The following is a 17,799-nucleotide window of genomic DNA, read 5'->3' as shown; positions in this document are numbered from 1 at the left end:
AGTACAAGCCAAAAGTGTCTCATGGCAGACAGAAGCACTCCTTGAATAGGCAAAGGGAACAGAAAACCACTTTCTGTTTATGCTAAAGGGCAACTTCATTTATTTAGAAATCATGCTAAAACTTCAGGTTTTGGTGCATTTTCATACAGAAATGGATGTTTTGAGATGAAATCAGCCTGTTTTGAGGTGAAACGTGCCTGAAGAGGCACAGGGCTGCAGTTTGGGGAACTACTTCTCCCACAAGGAAATCCACATTTACTGTACGTAAATCAACAATGAAGAGGAGACACTTCAAGAACAGTGCCAGGTTCTCCAAATGAACTACAGCAAGTTACCAGTGATAAAATAAAACTTAACAGAAGAACACTGAGCAGGTGATACTTGTCACAGTAAAAGAAGCATCTACTGAGGTGCTGAAAAATGTGCAGACAAAAACCCAGGCTTGCTTAACTTCAAGGATCTAGTGATGTGAAACTAAATTTGGAGGACAAATAAGGAGGTGTTTAAAACTCCAGTGAGGACAGTGAAGTACTAAAGGACCTGAAGAGGTCACAAACATGGCAGGAAATTAAATGGGATTCAACCTGCAAAATTGCAACCTGATTCATCTGGGGAAAAATAATCCAGAAGGCAAATATTAAATGACAAGGAGATAGCTGCAAAGCAGTAAAATAAAACAAAACATTAAAAAAACCCCCTCCTGGGTTGGGAAAACAGCAAGCAGAAAACTAGATATCCATTTGCAATGTGATAGGGCAGCAAGGCAGCCAACACAGCTCTGGATGGCTTGGAGAGCACAGCCTGGCTCTCTTTTCACACCACACTGATGGCAACCTGCACACTGGGGGGATTTCAAAGCTGCTCCTTAAAAGCAGTGGAACAACCCAGACAGTAACAGAAGAATGTAAAGCCATAAGATCCAGTTGGACAGGGACTGAGGATGGGAGGTTGGGCTGATGCTGAGGAAAAGCCCTTGGCTACAGCTGTGCAAGGGCTGGGACAAACAAGCTAGAGCAAGAGAAAGAGCTCTAGAGCAAGAAAAAGGGACAAACCTGCTCCAAGATTATAAGGAAGAGCTGCTATCCCGTTGGGAAAAGGAAGAAAGGATATGAAGGAAATCACTGCTCAAGTCATTCACTGATTAGAGTGATAAATGTATTTTCTCTCTGGCTTCTAAGCAAATCTTAAGAAGGGCTTCCCAGGAGAATAATGTCTCTTTGATGTGTGGCCTTGAACTGTGGCCCATAAGTGACTGATATTGCTGTAAAGACTCTAAAAGTCAGATCTAGATCAAGTCCAAGGTCAGGACAGAATCTGGGACACATGCAGAGGTTCAAGCAATATTAACCAGTAAAACCTGAGAACCTTGAGAATAGACTCTTGGCAGTTTATTTTACCTACTGCTCCATACAATTAGGTCCATATTTTCTACTTCTCGCTGTCACTGATACTCTCAACCCTACTGCTTTTGACCTTACTGTACAAATCACAGCTAACAGAGACATGGATGCACAAAGGCAAAAAACATTCATTTAAAATCACCTGCTGTTGACTTTGTCTCCAACTCTGAAACCTCACTGCACATCTCCCAGTGGTGTGTTGGAAGTGGAGAGCAAAGGAACAACCAGCACAGGCTGCTGCTTTCCAGGGGAAGTACATTTAAAAGAACCAAATATTTACATAACACTTTTCTGTGACCATTAATGGCTTGCCAATCTCATGTTCTTTACTAGTACAGTCTAGCTCACAGACAGAATTCATTGGAATTGGGGGGGGTCATGGAGTTATCTCCTTACTTCTAATTTTCATGTTGTGACTCTCAGAAAAGAACACAAACCCTTGTAGCAACAGCCCAAGAATAATCTTAAACTCGCACTGACCTGGCAGAAGCCTGAGAGAAAGCCATAAAGGCAGTTTCCTGCACTACTTGTTAGATTAGACACACATCTAAATATAAATGTTCTTTACTTGTGCTGCACTAGGATGTAAAACACGTTTCCAGGCGAGAGCTCTCCAAGCATATCCAGAGACACAACAGCTTTCCTGTTTTGAACTGGTCTTTAAGACTTTTGGCAGTATATGACAAATATGGAAATAATCAGAACTCTTGTATGTGACACTGGAGTACTTGGAACACATAAACCCACTCAAAAAAGGTATCAAGTCACAGGCATTAACTGTGTATAAATTAGATGTATGCTGCATTGTCAACAACTGTTTTATGCTCTCCTCTGCACTAAAGGTATTAAGGCAGATTTATTCATAAATAACAAGCATAATAAATGATATGATTAGATAATAAGTTAATAAGATTAGCCTTGAAACAGTCCAGCCTAAAGTCAGATTTAAAGAAATATCTTCAATCCTTTAAACCCATCACCCCTTAGGCTCTAAAGGCATTGTCTGTGCCTCAGCCATATTGGCTCCATGTTCCCAACACATGGCTTGTCCCAGTACAAATCCATACATTTGAGGCCAAAAAAGCCTCATGTCCATGTAGCCTGATCACAGGAGCACTAGCCACAGTGTTCTGTTCCATTCAGGAACTTTGCTGGAATTAGAGCACATCTTTTAGGAAAGCCCACGACCTCAATTAAAATTCTTCATCCCACTCGAACCTCATCCAATGGTTCAAAGGCAGGCAGCTGAAATTCAGAGCTTTTTTTTAAAATTCAGCCACATAATTAGAGAATTGCAAGGGGCCTGTAATTTACAGTCACATATCCTGCCATTTAAATGCAACTGCAATTAAGTGGCTGACTCAGGCTTGCCCCAGCACCGGGAACGTGCACACACGGAGTCGGTCTCAGGGTCAGGTCAAACTGCTCCTGCCACGCTCAGGAGCTCCCAGTGTTCCAAACTGCACTGGAGATCAGTCACTGTCACACACTCACATCCATCAGGGCTGGCTGCTTTTGTGTGCTGAGCTTGGAAGAGCCTCCCCAGCCCAGCAGGCTCCAGCAGAACACTCGAGTGGAGCCAGGAGCTTGGGTTTGGAACGTTGTTCTCCTCTCATTCCAAACCACACATACTTGAGCAGTTACAAATGCGGCGGGGGGATAGTGGTGCACAGCAGCCTGAAACAAGGACAAACCCTTTGTTGTGTGGGTTTGGTTTTTTTTTTTAAACCCCCAGAAGAACCATTTGGTTGCTTCATTATATAAGCACATCAAACCCCCACACCAAACAAAACACGAACGTGAAGTTGCTTAAAGGTGGAGGTGGGTTTTCTGGGGTTTTTTACACCCCTCTCACATTATCTACATATTCTCAGGCACATTTGTTTATCCAAGAAAGGTTTTGATCAGATTTTTGTGGACTGGAGAACTGCAGTGACTGAGTAACCTTGGGAAAGGTTGGGGTTTTTTTTTCCATTCTTTCTCCTTTCCTCTTGTAGAAGGTTGTTGGGTCAGAAACTCTGCAGGGTGTGTGTAGACACTAAAATAATTTCTCAGTGACAACAGTATTTCAGAATCTAGTGGAACCAAAACATGGTTCAGCTCATCTGTCTTAACCTCTTCTCTCAATTGATGGTTAAGAAGTTACAGGGAAATATGTCCCAAAGGAAACACAAACCCAAGATCAGGCTGCCTGGAGGGCCTCTCACACTCTCTCTCCTAGTTGTTGTCTAGTTTGGCAACTGTTATAACACCATCACTGTCTCACAGAAGTATGTCAAACCATGAATTTTGAGAATATGTGTGTCTTGAAACAAACTATAGCAGACCCAGAGCTGGGTCAGAAATTCAGAAAAGCAGTTAGAGCACAGCCAGGTGTGCTTCTCCCCACCTTGGTATCAATCAATCTGTACAGTCACAAATTTAAGACATGTACAAATGAAACACTAGATGTGTTTTCTCAGGGATGCACTTGGAGTTCTCATTTAATTCTGTGTATGTAAATGCACTTACCAAGTTGTAATCCTTGACCTCTTGGTTTTACAAATCAGGGTAAGTACCAACTATGTAAGACGCACGTGTACACACTTCCATTTTCACAGCAAAGCACACCTTGGGTCATTCTTCAAGCTTCCTACACCTCACTCACACCTCATCAAGCTTATTGTTCCTTACTCAATCCCCAGTGTAGACCCTTCAGGGTTCCAAGAGTGGCATAATAAAACACAGGAAATGGAAAAGCCAAATGGGAAGACGAAACAAGCAGAAACCCCAACATTTTGCAAACATTTTTCTCCAAGCTTTCTGACAATACAACTTCACTTAGGGTTTTCTTTCACTTCTCCAGCACAGACATGTCATGTTCATACAACAGAACTTATCAAGTGAACTCTGGGCCACAAAGAGCACAAAGACTCTTCTCTCAGAGCAGTTCCCTTTCAGAACTTGGCCCTTCTCTGCCACACTCACAGGCAGTGCTAATCAACACTCTTTTGCTTTGAGCAAACCATCATTATTTTGTAGAGCCTGGAACTGACCACAGGGAAGAAACCAAAGCATCTGCCCTGATGTGCTGAGCCCTCACAGCCACGGGAGGATGGGGAAGCACATAACCATGGGCACAGAAGGGCACCCAGCCACACCTCTTAGAACTGAGAACTAGTGTACAAAATGAAAATGAGAAGATAATGACAATATGTTGATGCCTGAACTCTTCAAACCTTTGAAGAGATGTTTTTCTACAGTTAAATGGAAGCTGGAGGTAGAGCAGGGAGAAGAACTCCTTCATTTCAACTCTGCATGAGGATTCCACAGTAGAAGTTTAATCTCATTACAGACAGCTATTCTAAAAATTTTGCTTGATCTAATGCTGCAGCTTAATAATTCCTATTTTATGCTGCAGCTCTTCTGTGCAAATTTCACCCTTGTTACAGTATCAGCAAATGCCATCTATTAAACAAAATCAAATGGAATGAAATAGGCCACAGCACTGATCACAGCTCACGGTAAATCTGATTAAATTATTGTTGCTTTGCCTGAGGAAAGATAATCAGATCAGAGACTGCAGCAGGTATTGATACCCAGTTTTCCAGTATTATTGCTCAGGAATATGAAGTGGTTGCTGACCTGGGGCCGCTCAGGGTGGCCGTGTCCCTCACTGCCTGAGCCGTTTCCGAGGCGAAATCCAGCGCTCCGGCCACGGGTTTGGTCACGGTGCCCACCAGCCCCTTTCCAAGGCCGGATATGAAACCACTGACCCCTCCTTCTGTCTTCACACCTTCCACTGTGGAAGTTATGACACTTGTCAGTCCTCCAATGATACCTGGCAAAGACAAGAACAGCAAGTTAGGCCAGAATTATTGCCTCTGAAAAGTCCCATCTGATGCTGTCGCCTACATGATTTATTGTTATTTCATGTTTCAAACCAAATTAACTTTACCTGTTGTATATGTAGCATACACACACATACCTACAGACCATAATATCCCTCAAAGATTTAATTCATTACTAAATATGTGTATTTTAAAATATTTTATACTGGTTTGTTTCCAGCTGCACTTACACACACTGTCTTCATCTATTGCACAGGTAAAGCAGTTACTTATAAGGTGACAAAAGCTGATACAATTTGAGACAGCAAACAGAAAAGTGCATTTCTCCATTGGAAGAAGTCAGTTATTTTAAACTGGCACTTTAAGTGACTTTGCTGTGATGATGCCAACAGCCTTTTCTGTGCACGTTTCCCTTCCTAAGAACCTCAATGCTCTGAGAAGTCAAGAACCTGCTGAGGCTTCAAAAGACTTGGAACTTATGTCTGAGAACACACTTTACAGATTTCACATCTCCCTAATTAGAATATCAGTTTTTAGTGCCCTGGCTCAAGCCTCTCCTGTCCACCTTTCAGCCAGGTGCTCCTCTCAGGTCTGTAAGGGGAGTACAGACCAGGCAGCACCTCAACGGCCAAGCTCAAAAAGCCCAAGCTATTTAAATCCCTCCTCTTGAGTAACTATAGTTTATGTTAAATCCTGTCTGTTGAAATGTAGGAATTAGCAGTTCTTTTCTTTTTTAAAAAGCTGAATGGGAAGCATTTAAAAATGCCACAGAATGAGGACTAGAACAGTCACGCTAATTACTGGATAAAACAACACAGTGAAGTGCTTTTAGAATGGACTGTTCAGCAAAGACTGACATATTTTAGGCTTCCTCCACTTCTACCAATATAATTTATGTCAGACTGTACAGCAAACACGAGAGAAACCTCTCCTGATGCATTTCATACCTACAGTGGCTCTTTATGACCAAAGCAAAACGACTTTTCTCGGCACAGAAAAGATCCTGTTTTAGTGAAAGCCAGCTCAGCTTTGCACAGGCTGCAACAGTTACACTAAGAGAATAACATTTAAACAAACTGAGTCAAGATGATGCAAAATATAAATATTTGATTTAAACTTGGCTTGTATTGATTTAACCTTCTTCAACAGATAAATCATGAACTAAATTGATGTGAGATTCTGGCCAAATTAAGACTAGTCCAGTGCTTTTTACACAAAGTCATGTCTCTAGTTCTTAGTAGACTGAAAAAAACCCACAAAATAACCCAACTGGTGAAATGTTACTTTAAACTGATGTACTGATTCCAAGGAAACTCAGGTTTCTGGAAGTGAAAGCAAACATAAGAAAGCCACAATCCAGCCATATTCATTTTTAATTTTAATGTCTGGCCCTCAAAAAAAACCTTTTTGTGTGGGTGTTTTATACCTTTACAAAGAAATTGATGTTTTGGAGGAACTCTCTTTGAGATTTCATTATAATTTGGAAAAAAGCTTCCACTTCTAGTTACATGTGAAAAGACCTGATTCTTAAATGGAGTTTCTGTCAACTTTAAAACCAAACAATCCCCTCACCCCAACCTGCCCCCACTCAAATTCAAACAGAAAACCTCTGACAGCTCCACTGCCCTGGCTTCAGATAATCCCCCAGCAGTAACAGCCACTGTTCTTTGCAATCCCATCATTACTTTTAAGAGAGAAATGAGTTAAAACTGCAGCTGAGGGTTACCATGTGCAAGTCCATGGATTCCAGCCACCAGGTGCTCCCCACTGGTTGCAGCGTGGTACCGGATGTATTCCCGCTCCGTCTGATGCCTGTTATCCATGGTCTTTCCCAAGCCATCTGACAAGGTCCCAGCAAACTGCAAGATAATAATAATAATAATAATAACCTTGTCTGTTATTAAAAGAACAAAAGTGGTTTCTCTTACGTAGATTCACTGCAGAAAATCCCCAGATCCTAGTTGGGAAATACAGATTTATACAACTCGTTTTGTCACACGTACAGAGTCTGTCCAGCCTTTTTTGTCAGGAAGAAGCCTCAGAACTACATCAGCCTGTGCAACTGAAATCCTGAGGTGACAGTCACCAACCAAGGAGGTGCCCAAGTGCAGTGGTCAAGCCAAAACAAACCAAGCCCGTGAAAAATGCACCAAAAGCAACGCCAGTGACCCAAGGGTAACCTTTCAAAACCTCACAGGAATGTTATGTAGATATAAAGCTTTTCTTCTGCAAAGATATGTGAAAAGCTTCGAGGCAAATACTCCTGTCATGAAACTGAAACATTTGAAGAGTTAATTAAATTCTTTTTAGCAACACAGGGTAGAAATGGCTGTGTTGGGGGAGGAGTGGAGAGTCAGGCCCTGCTCACTGCAGCAGGGGGGGCAGCCCCTGACACACAGGGGACCTGAGAAGCAGCCACAGGTACCACACACTGCAAACCAAAAGCCCAGGGGGAACCCTCAATGTGTGAGTGGAGCATTTTCACTCCTCACACTTCCCCTGAACAGCGTGGGGGAAGACTTGGGACATGCTCACAGATAAAAGAGAACAGCTATGTCCAAGCAGGGTTTGTTCTGGGAACTCTGACCATTGCTGTGTGAGAGCCAGTGAAAAAGCACCAAATAAAAATGATCTATTGTCATCTGCTGACCCTTAGTCTGACGTCATCAGATAGAAACCAGAAGCCTGGTGGAAGGAGGGAGGCAAGAAAAGGAGACAGAAAACATGAAACCTTGCCTTGTATTCAGGATATTATTATAGGAAAAGACTCCTAGCAGGCATTTGCCTGGAATAACCTCCAAAAACTAGGTGGGTTTTGATTATGTGTAGTTGGACACCTCCTGTACCACTCTCAACTACCACCAGCATTCTTATCTCCTTTCAATAAATGAACAACTTCATCCTCTCTGCCCTCCCCAAAGCAAAGATCATTTAAAGCTTTGTTTTGTCTTCCACTGGGGCTGGGGAAGGTACCAGGTGCCACAGGAATGTCAGAGACACTCAGGGCTGCAGCGGTGGTGCAGTCACTGCTGTCCTGCAGGATCAGCTCCTCCACAACAAGGACTTCACTGTCCCAGAACTGTGTAAGGACCTGCCCTGGTTTCATGGACCATCTCCTCTGCACCCACATCAGTTATGGGAAAACCCTCTGTGGTTCAGGTGTGCCCCAGAGGACAACAAACCCTGGTGTGCAATTCTGATACACTGAAGATTAAAACAGAACTAGACAAACAATCGCTGTGCCTGATGCCACAACGACCTTCCCCTCCTTCTTCTGTCATTTCTCCCAAGGCTGCATTTCTTTTTCACTAACTACATGACATCCCAGTTTGAAATACTCCTTCCCAGCTCGAAGACAAACCAGTCCAGTGGCTCCAATTATCTAAACACGTAGACTTTAACAACAGGGATGAAAATGAAATCCCATGACCTTTCTTGTGACTTGATCATATGGACACTAAACAGAACATGGTGATCAGAGACTGAATTACTTCTTGACCTCGTTTTGAACTTAATGTAGATTTTTTTTTTTTAATTAGTCTAGAAATACAAACCAACCTGAAGCTATCTGTGAAATGTGTTTAAGGTTAGTTTTTTTTCTGGATAAATACTTTGTTTAAGAGGATTAGAGTAGCTGCTATAAAAATTAAAAGGCTCAATAGGCCTTCAAAATTCAAACCTTATTATGGAATATATCAAGGCTAGAAAACGATTTTTCCAGAACACATTTTAGAAGTTATATTAGTGCATGATTGGACAATCAGCCAGCAAGAATATACCAACTTATTAATACTGATCAGAATTGGTAGTCTCTCCTTACAGCCTTGCCCCCCCTGTAACTGGCCAGCTTCACTAGCCCAGCTTTCCCAGAGGATATAATCCAGTCTTTCCTCAGATTTCCTTTCCTCTGTGAAGCAGAATCTGACACCTAATCATCAATAACAATTCTGTTTCAGTGTACAGAGAGAAGTTTAACATAATAGTGTATTATTCTTAGTAAGGAGGAAAAAGGAAAAAAATCCCATGCACATAGTTGAAAAGTCAAACTCTCCGTTAGCTGTAAACCCAAAGTTAAACAGGGGCACTTTTGTTTGTGTTATTTAGAGAATACCACTGAATTACAGCTGTAAATACAACGATTTAAGGATTTTAATTTACCAAATGTACCATGAAATGTTTCCATTTTGCCCTGACTCAGGTGACAAAATCTAAACTCAACACACATTAATTACAAAACATGAACTTCATGTTGAATTACTTTTTGACGTGGCTCCTCCACCCCCCTCCCCGGGGCCTGTTTGTTTTCTGGCTTCATTTAACAAAGACTGAAGCCAAACTTTTGTTGCCATTTGTACCATTTGTACCCAAACCCAAGGGTTACTCAGTGAGCACACGGCAGTGAGGCCCTTCTGAACCCTTTCCTGCTCTGTGGTCCAGAGTTTGTCAATTAGAGGTGGAACACCAGGGAAGATAAAACAAGGACCCACTTCACAGGCATTAGTGATGTTAAGGGCTGAGGGAAAGGGAGCAACTCACCATTTCTCTGAGGTTTAGACTCTCCTTTGCAATAAAGACAGCCTGTGGTGTCAGTGTTATCCTGATTCCTGATCTGAACCACACCTGTCAGCCCATAATACCACTATAGGTGTGAAGTACACGTATATAATACCCACCTCCTGAATGAAATTTGCTGCTGGGTCACAACTTTTTCACTTTTTTTTGCCTTTTCTGTGCACCTCAGAAATACTTTCCCCGAAGTGGTTTCTATTTCAGTAAACAGGGTTGTATCTACTTATATAAAAAGGAAAATTAAGGGTTCTAACACAAGTCCCCAAACACCTGCACAACACCTTCTCTGCCCACTCTGTGTAGATGACAATCACTGTATTAAGAAAAAGTTCCTCAGCAGTGGCAAGTTACTTCAGGATCAGAAACTTGACTAAACACCAGAAATTTAGGCAGTTTAAGTCCACCTTAAACGACAAGAGAGATCTGAATACATTAAAGCACAAAAGCAGACTTGCCTTTTTCCCCAAAATGTCTTGCTTTTGGATGCCTCCTTTGGGAAGTGCAATATTAGACATTAAGGCTGAGATATTGAGACTGGTGGAAGGGCAGAGATGGTCCTTACTGAGCTGTTCACCGGGTCACACAGAAAACAGTCTCCAGATAAACAAAGGTGACACCAAAAGTGTGACCCACCCTTGTCCTCCTCAGCTTTTGTTAATAAGGTGTGACCTGATAACTTCAAAGCCTCCTCAAGCCCATGTAAATGCCAACATAACTAAACACAACAGTCTGTGGAACAAACACGAAACTAATCAAGTGGCTTCTAAAAATCAGCCCCCCCCATCCTAATTTTCATAATGAGCTCTTTGTCTGCTTGCCGATGAACAAAATAAATTAGTCACTTGGTCTTTTATCTCTGCATTTTCCCCATCTCAGACATCCTTTGCCTTGAAACAGAACTGCAGCAGGGCACATCAGTCTCAGCTAAGTGCACTTACCCATTTCCAACCCAGAAGGCACCCAGGTGGCACTGAAGGAAGCCAGTCTGCACCAGGCATGTGGGAGAAATGGGGATTTCACTTGTCAACTTGGCATCTCCCAACAGAGCCAAGTAGGAGCCTTCTGACTGACACTACTGACTAAAAGTTCTGTCACTTTAGGTACTGAAAATATTTCAACTTAGCATCAATATGCATTGTTTAATGCTTTGTTTTATCCATCATGCCTGGACAGAAGGAGAACCCCTCCAAAAAGCCCCAGTCAGCTGAGCATTCACCCACCTTCATTCACAGATACCCTCTGTCTCCCCTGACCCTTTGTCTCCCCAAAGCAGATGGTACTTCCTGCATTTCCCCCCTACAGATCATTTCTTCCAGGTCTACTCTGTAAAGATCCGTGGATCCCTGGTTTTCATCCCACACTAGGTCATGATGTGAATATACCAACTGGTCACATGCTGCAAGCAGAAAACATTCCCCACTGCACTTAAGCCTACATGGTGTAACACAAACTGATCCTCCAGAGGAGGGTGAAATATGACATTTTCCTCCAAATCCCAGGACGTTATGCTACTGTGCCCACTATCTTTGGAAAAGCATGCAAACCACTCTCAGCACTTCACAGTTATTGAAGATGTTATTACACTTCTGTGAGCCTGGGGCACGCTGGCCTCAGCCTCCTCTGCAGGCTGAAGTAAATCAGTGATTCATCATTTCTTGTTTCACATTTACACAGTGTCACCCATCAATATTAACTATCCACCATGATCTGCAAAAGCAGAGGAAATAGTGTCTCTGTACAAAAAACTAATCTGCTTGTGTTTTGGGTTATTTGGTGTGTTTGTTTTTCTTTTTAAAGGTCCAGTAATTAAGGCAGTTTTGCCACAAAACCTTTAGCAGGGACTATGTATCCCTTGCTGTTTCAAGCAACAGAAGAAAAACAAAACCAGTGTTTGTGAACCAAAGCTGGTGCCAAACAATAAGGCTTATGGGGCACAAGAAGAATTCAAAGCAAATGAAAACTCGACTTTGGACTGCTTGTTCCCTCTAAGCCAGATGCATGAAGCACACAGCATGGAAATAAGGTCTAAGTAATCTTTTAAAGTCTTTTTAAGCTCTTGGCACTGCCTGGTTCTCTAAGGACATCCCAAAAGGATAAATACACAATTATGACTTGAGTCCAAACATTCCATTGTAATTCTAGCATCAGAGAACGGTACATTTACAAATATTATTGACTGAGCAAAGCAGAACATTCCAAGATGGAATGCTAAGGGAGAAAGTGATGAAATTAAATATAGATCAGTTACAACTTCTGTGCAAACCTCAAAATGAACTGCATTTAAATCAGAAATCACAGAGTTTATTCAGTTCTCATCTTTGCTTTGCAGAACTCATTTAGAAAGGAGTCCAATCTCTTGTGATCATGTGCCTTGTAGCAATATCATTAAAAATCACCTTTATTTCCTGCAACTCTACAACCTGTTCAAGGTATTTTAGAGGAAGCCAATTTTTACACTGATTTCTGACAGTAAATTACAACAGTTCAAAATGAAGCACTTATTTGGCTCTATGGAGGCAAACCCCTTCCCAGTGTATGTGTTCTAGGCTAAGGAAACATATATACATGCTGCTAGGATTTGTGGTTCAAAACAAAGCTGTAGAGAGCAGTCAGCCATCCTCAAATCTTGCTGCTATTCTTTGGAAAGTGTAAAAAGGAAAAAAGCCCTGCAGTATTTGAGATATACACAAGGACTGGGGTGCAGTGGGACAGATAAAGTTGTCTAGTAAAATCTGCAGCCTAAGTTCTCCTGCTTTTACTGCACTGTCTCACTTCTGTGATCTACCATAAAAATAACTTTTAGAGCAGCTTCTTTGCTCATCAACAGATCATAGAAAAGAATCATAGAACGTGCTGAATTGGAAGGGACCCATCACATGCACTGTTATGGGATGGAAGTACTACATATTTCATTTTACAAACTGGACCCCAGTAAGCAGACAGACACCACAGCTTCCTCCTTTCCCATCTTTGTGGTCACTGGTGCATTATACTGGGAGTAAAAAGTGAAATGCTTTAAGTATTTGAAAAAGTAGCAGGTGTTTATTCGTCAGGTTTCAAAGGCCTCCTGGTCTGAAGCTGTTCCACAAAATACTTTTTCCACGGCTTCAGTCAGTCTCTTAAGAATTACTTGGGGTATTTTAGCAGGAAAGTTTGTGAATTCAGTTAAATTTACATGCTACAGACTTTTATCCTTTCCTTTGCACATCAGCACATCCCCAGGTCAGCTGTTTAATCCAGTCCTAACCACAAAGGGCAGTTCAGGCTGAGCCCCAAACACATTTCTAACCAAGCCAAACTGTGCAGAGGGAAATGTGTCCTGGCACTATGAATAGAACCGACACACTCTTAATTTAGAAAATACTAAATCAGCAAAAAGCGATAATCAGCTTCTCATTTTCAGAGCAACATAAACTTTGACCCTCTCCAAATTACCGACAACCACGAGGAGCCGCCGGCTTTTCCCACTGAACAAACATGTTCCTTGAGATTCCCCGCAGCATTCCCCACCCCTATTTATGTCACACGCCCAAAGTAAAGGGGCTTTAATTAGCTCACATCCCATCGTTAACTGGGCTTCCTAATGCATCCTGACAAGGGCGTGCTGGCGGTAATGGGAAGCCCCCTGATGGGAGGCTGTGAGGAGCCTGATTAGCCGGGTATCCCAGGGGAGCCCCGCTGTTCCCATCCCGTGGATGCCTGATGAGTTGGGTCGCTTCCCTGCGGGACCTCCTGGGAAGCAGCAGCAGCAGGTGCCCGCTGGCAATAGTTTTGTGTTACAGGGCTGACTGAGTGATCCCTGCAGGAACCGCCGGCTGTTTTCACAGACACAGAAGGCAGTCAAAAGTCCACAGCATGAACTTGGAATGACCCCAATTGCAGAGTCACTGGCGGGTTCATCTGGAGGACAACTGCGCTTTATTAAACAACTAATACCCTTAACAGATAATTCCCCTCCCCCCAGCCTCAACTCTTACCGAGCTTTAAGGTCTTCCTGTTTGTTTATTTTTTTGGGGGATGGAATTATTTGCCCTCCTTCGCCCCCCTCCTTAAAACCCCTCCATGTACTGAAAACCTGAGAAAGAGCCCGAAGAGCTCCAGTGCCCCGAGTTAATCCATAACAACAGTGTGCTCAGAGGGGGCACGGGAGGTTTGGGGTTTAACATCATCTCCCCCAGCTCTGCTGACTGGGATTTCCAGGGGCATTTCCATCAGCACCAACCCCAGCAGTCGGTCTCTCTCCAGCCACTTTCCTTTTCTGCCATGGTCACCTGTGACCACACTTGGGATCTGAAAGAACCTCCCACTTAAAAATCAACAGGTTTTCCACGTTCCTCTTGATTTTTGAAGGACACCTGATGCAAGCACGTGAACTGGACCTGCCATCATGTGTATGTGTAAATGGTGAACAACTCTGTGAGGGCTGATGGGTTTGGATCTGCTGACCTGATCCCAGTGATCTCTTGGTACAGCTTGGCCATCACCCATGGACACAGAAACACTATTTTCCCTTCTCAGGGATACACAGCCAAGGAATTTCAAGTTGAAGGCTGTATTATTTATCATTTTCTACACAGCTTTATAACTTTATAACTTTAAATACACAGTAGGGAGGTGCAGTCAGCCTTTTGTCAAGACTGAACTCATTAATTTCAAACCCACACCCCATTTTTTCTCCTTCAGATGCTAATGGTGATATATGGGACAGATGTGCCTGTCTTCATGACATGCTAACTCAAAAACTGAAGGTTAAGATCAAATTTCATTTCATCTCTATGATAAATGCTTATTTCTAGTGTCACAGTTTGATTTGGCAGCACTTTGCATACCTCATTTTAAATGCTCCTTTTCTCCCTTAATTCTCCAATGAGTCAGCAAAACAGGAACACTATTTTATTTAGCAAGAAATTCAGCTGGTAAAACCCTTCAAAATGAAGTCTAGAGCAGGTGAAAAACTTCAAGCTCTCTAATCCCCCCCCTTTTTTTATTTGCAAATGGTCACCTGTACATTCCTCTATCCAGCTGAGCATCCCCCTGTCTGCAGTTGCTGCATCACTGATTATCAACTGAGTAATTTCTCCTGGAAAAGGCTCATTCAAAGCTGCACCAATGTGTCAGTTGGATTCTGAATGGGCCCATTTAGGACATCAAGTCCAGATCAAAGCAGTTCTTCTCACAGGAAACATCAGCATTTCTGTCTGATCTACCCATGCCCATGTCTCCACTGGAGTCAAAGCATGTTCACAAACACTTTGTGCAAGAAGCTTTGTAGAAGAAAGGGTGAATTTAACCCAAACTGTGAAGAAAACTTTCAACCTGGATGCTGGCCACATACATTTTATCCCATGGTACAAATTTAAAACAGGAAGAACAAAATAATACTTCAAACTTCTCAAGGATGATCCTTTATCCCAAAACCTTTCTCAAAGATACTGATGGCAGATACCAGATGTTCTGCACATTAAAACTGACACTTTCCATGGCTTTTGATTGTCACTAATTGGCCACAAAAGTTGGTGTCTTTTCAAACTGGCAGGAAATGGTGAAATGGCCTCATGTATAATATTACTCCAAGTACTTAACATTTCTGCCTGGGAATTTCAGTTTCTTTCCGTCTCATGATCTGCACATTTTGATACAGATTCTCACTGCTCACCACTCAAACCTGCACATGAACTGCTCATCTGTGAATGAAATGCAAGTTGAACTGAAGATGAGGTGCTGGACAAGCTGCAGGAGCCCCTGTGCTACAGTGGGGAAGACACAAGGAGAAAATTCTTAAGATTATACTGAAGAAAACAGAGAAATACCTACATTTGACTCAAACTGAATAAATCACTTCTAGAAATAGAAAAGCCATGGCAGCTGCTGCTAAATCCCATGACTTCAATACCTCAAGTACCCTTGTAAAGGATGACTGTCAGCTTTCCCGAAGAAAAAACCCAAAATTCTAATCTGTACAGTTGCCCAGAAAGATGACAGGTATTCCAGCCTTCCTCACTTTCATCCAGCATGAGACTGCCAGTGATCACACATATTCTGCTGTCACCATTTGAACAGAAGAGCAGGGAATCAAAGGAAAATGGTGAAAATACAGAATGGTAGGAAACTCAGAACCCGAATGTCACCATGATCTTTCTGCATTATCAGTTGACTGTGTTGTTTAATACTCTCCTGAGGAAAACACCACCATTTATTTCTTTCTCAGGTTCCCTGTCACTAAGATATGATTTGATTTTAAGCTACTCCCATGGCATTTTGAGCTAATACTGCTAGAGCTGAACCCCAGTGACTCCAAAGATGGGAGGATGCCAGTTGTTCTTGCTTCTGAATGGTATCAAACAGGAGTGGTTGGTTACATAAACTAAGGAAATTTAAACAAAAGGGAACCATTAGAAACATTTCCATCTGTTTCTGGGTAGAACCTGCACAAACTGCACCTCCATTCTGTGCTCTGCTACAGCCACTTCTCATCTTATTTACTGCCAGCTTTGTTAAAGTTAACATTCATGCAAGTCAAACACTTGTTCATGATTTGTTTTTAAATAACCCTTTTATTACTTCCTCTTCATTTTCCATTCAGTTATCTTTATTTTCCTGTCACTGCCAACCACTTGAGGTTCTGCTTTGATTTATCTTACAATGAGGGTTAAAACTCTTATTTCCCTTTGTGTTGCTTTTATCCTCCTGTTCTACAACTGACTCCATGTCAAAACCCTCACCTGGAGCAATATTTGCATCCTTACTTGTCTTTTCTTACCTGCTTGCAACACCTCACCTCTTTCCCTATCCCTGTTAAACACTGACACACCTCTGCCAGTACTCTGAAATGAATTAAAATAAATGTATGCAATGAAAGTCCAGGGCAGAAGTTCATTTGTGCCTCTTCCTCAGCCATAAAAGAAAACAAACAATGCAATTTGTTGCAACTCTTCTCTAGGTAAGTTTTGGCATCTCAGGTGCCTGCTCCCAAGCCTCAGGAAGCCTTCCAGAATCCTGCACACTTCCCAAAAACCTAACAAGGAAACTCTGGCTGATGGCTTACCTTTCCTTAAGAAGCCTAATTAAACTTCTCACTGGAAACTTCAAAGTTCAATATGAAAATTAAGCTCTTTCAAGAAGTTCATTGAGTTCTTTTTCTCAGGAGGAAGGGAGGGACACAACAATTATTTCCATCCTACATATATATATATATATATATCCAGAAATAAAGCCTAACCTCAGAGTCATAACAGCCACTTTACTATGTGCTCATAATTCATAAAAGATAACAGAATTCCTTGGAGGGGTGGAAAGAAATCAGGCAAATTGAATACAGTATTGACAAGTTGATGAATCTTTCCAGGAATTTCACTGTGTCATCATAACACCTATTTGCCACTGAGAGATACAACCACACTACATTTTCCATTTGGAGAACACAGTTTTGTTCAGATGCTAATTCAGTGTTCAGTATTCATTTCTAATTGAAACACCTCTGAAACAGGAATAATTCAGGATTTAGTTCTATCCTGCCTAACGGGAGAAATAAAAAAAAGAAGTGTGGATGCCAAGAATGTGAGACATTTCTACGCATATGGCAACTATAGAAGGCTCCATTCAGAGGGAATGAAATTCCCTCAGGTGTCTATATTTAGGATCAAAGAACTTTTTAAAATACAGAACTCGGAGTCTCCAAGGGATAAAAACTACAAAACTGTCTGTAGTGAACTTTATTTAACCTAAGGTTTTGTGCCAATTTAAATACACTGCAGCTCTCCACTTGAAAGAAGGCATTACCCACTGCGTGCTCTGAAATGCATGGAAAAGCCATTACAGGGATAATCAGCACAACTATAAAATAGAAAAGCAATAAAATGACAAAACCAGATACAACTCCAATACTTACTTCTTGCTGCAGTTGAGCAGTGTTACTTTTAAAGCAATGATTACAGTATTACTCTCTGTTTATCTATCTACTCACACCGTAATACCTAACTCATCTTAAAATCCAGGATAGG

General features: G+C 41.9%; 1 protein-coding gene across 4 annotated transcripts in view; it reads right to left on the bottom strand.

Moving 5' to 3' along the window:
* VPS13D (vacuolar protein sorting 13 homolog D) overlaps nt 1-17,799 on the bottom strand; it is a 93,304-nt gene that overhangs the window by 16,605 nt on the left and 58,900 nt on the right. For all 4 annotated transcript variants that reach the window (XM_064678611.1, XM_064678613.1, XM_064678612.1 and 1 more), the window contains 2 exons: nt 6,957-7,089; nt 5,025-5,220 (listed from right to left, as the gene is read on the bottom strand). In XM_064678611.1, coding sequence (XP_064534681.1) covers nt 5,025-5,220; nt 6,957-7,089 — 329 coding nt within the window. The remainder of the gene's footprint in view (nt 1-5,024; nt 5,221-6,956; nt 7,090-17,799) is intronic.

This window comes from Pseudopipra pipra, chromosome 22, assembly GCF_036250125.1.
Source record: "Pseudopipra pipra isolate bDixPip1 chromosome 22, bDixPip1.hap1, whole genome shotgun sequence".
Lineage (NCBI taxonomy): Eukaryota > Metazoa > Chordata > Aves > Passeriformes > Pipridae > Pseudopipra > Pseudopipra pipra.
This window is presented reverse-complemented; position numbering and strand designations above follow the sequence as displayed.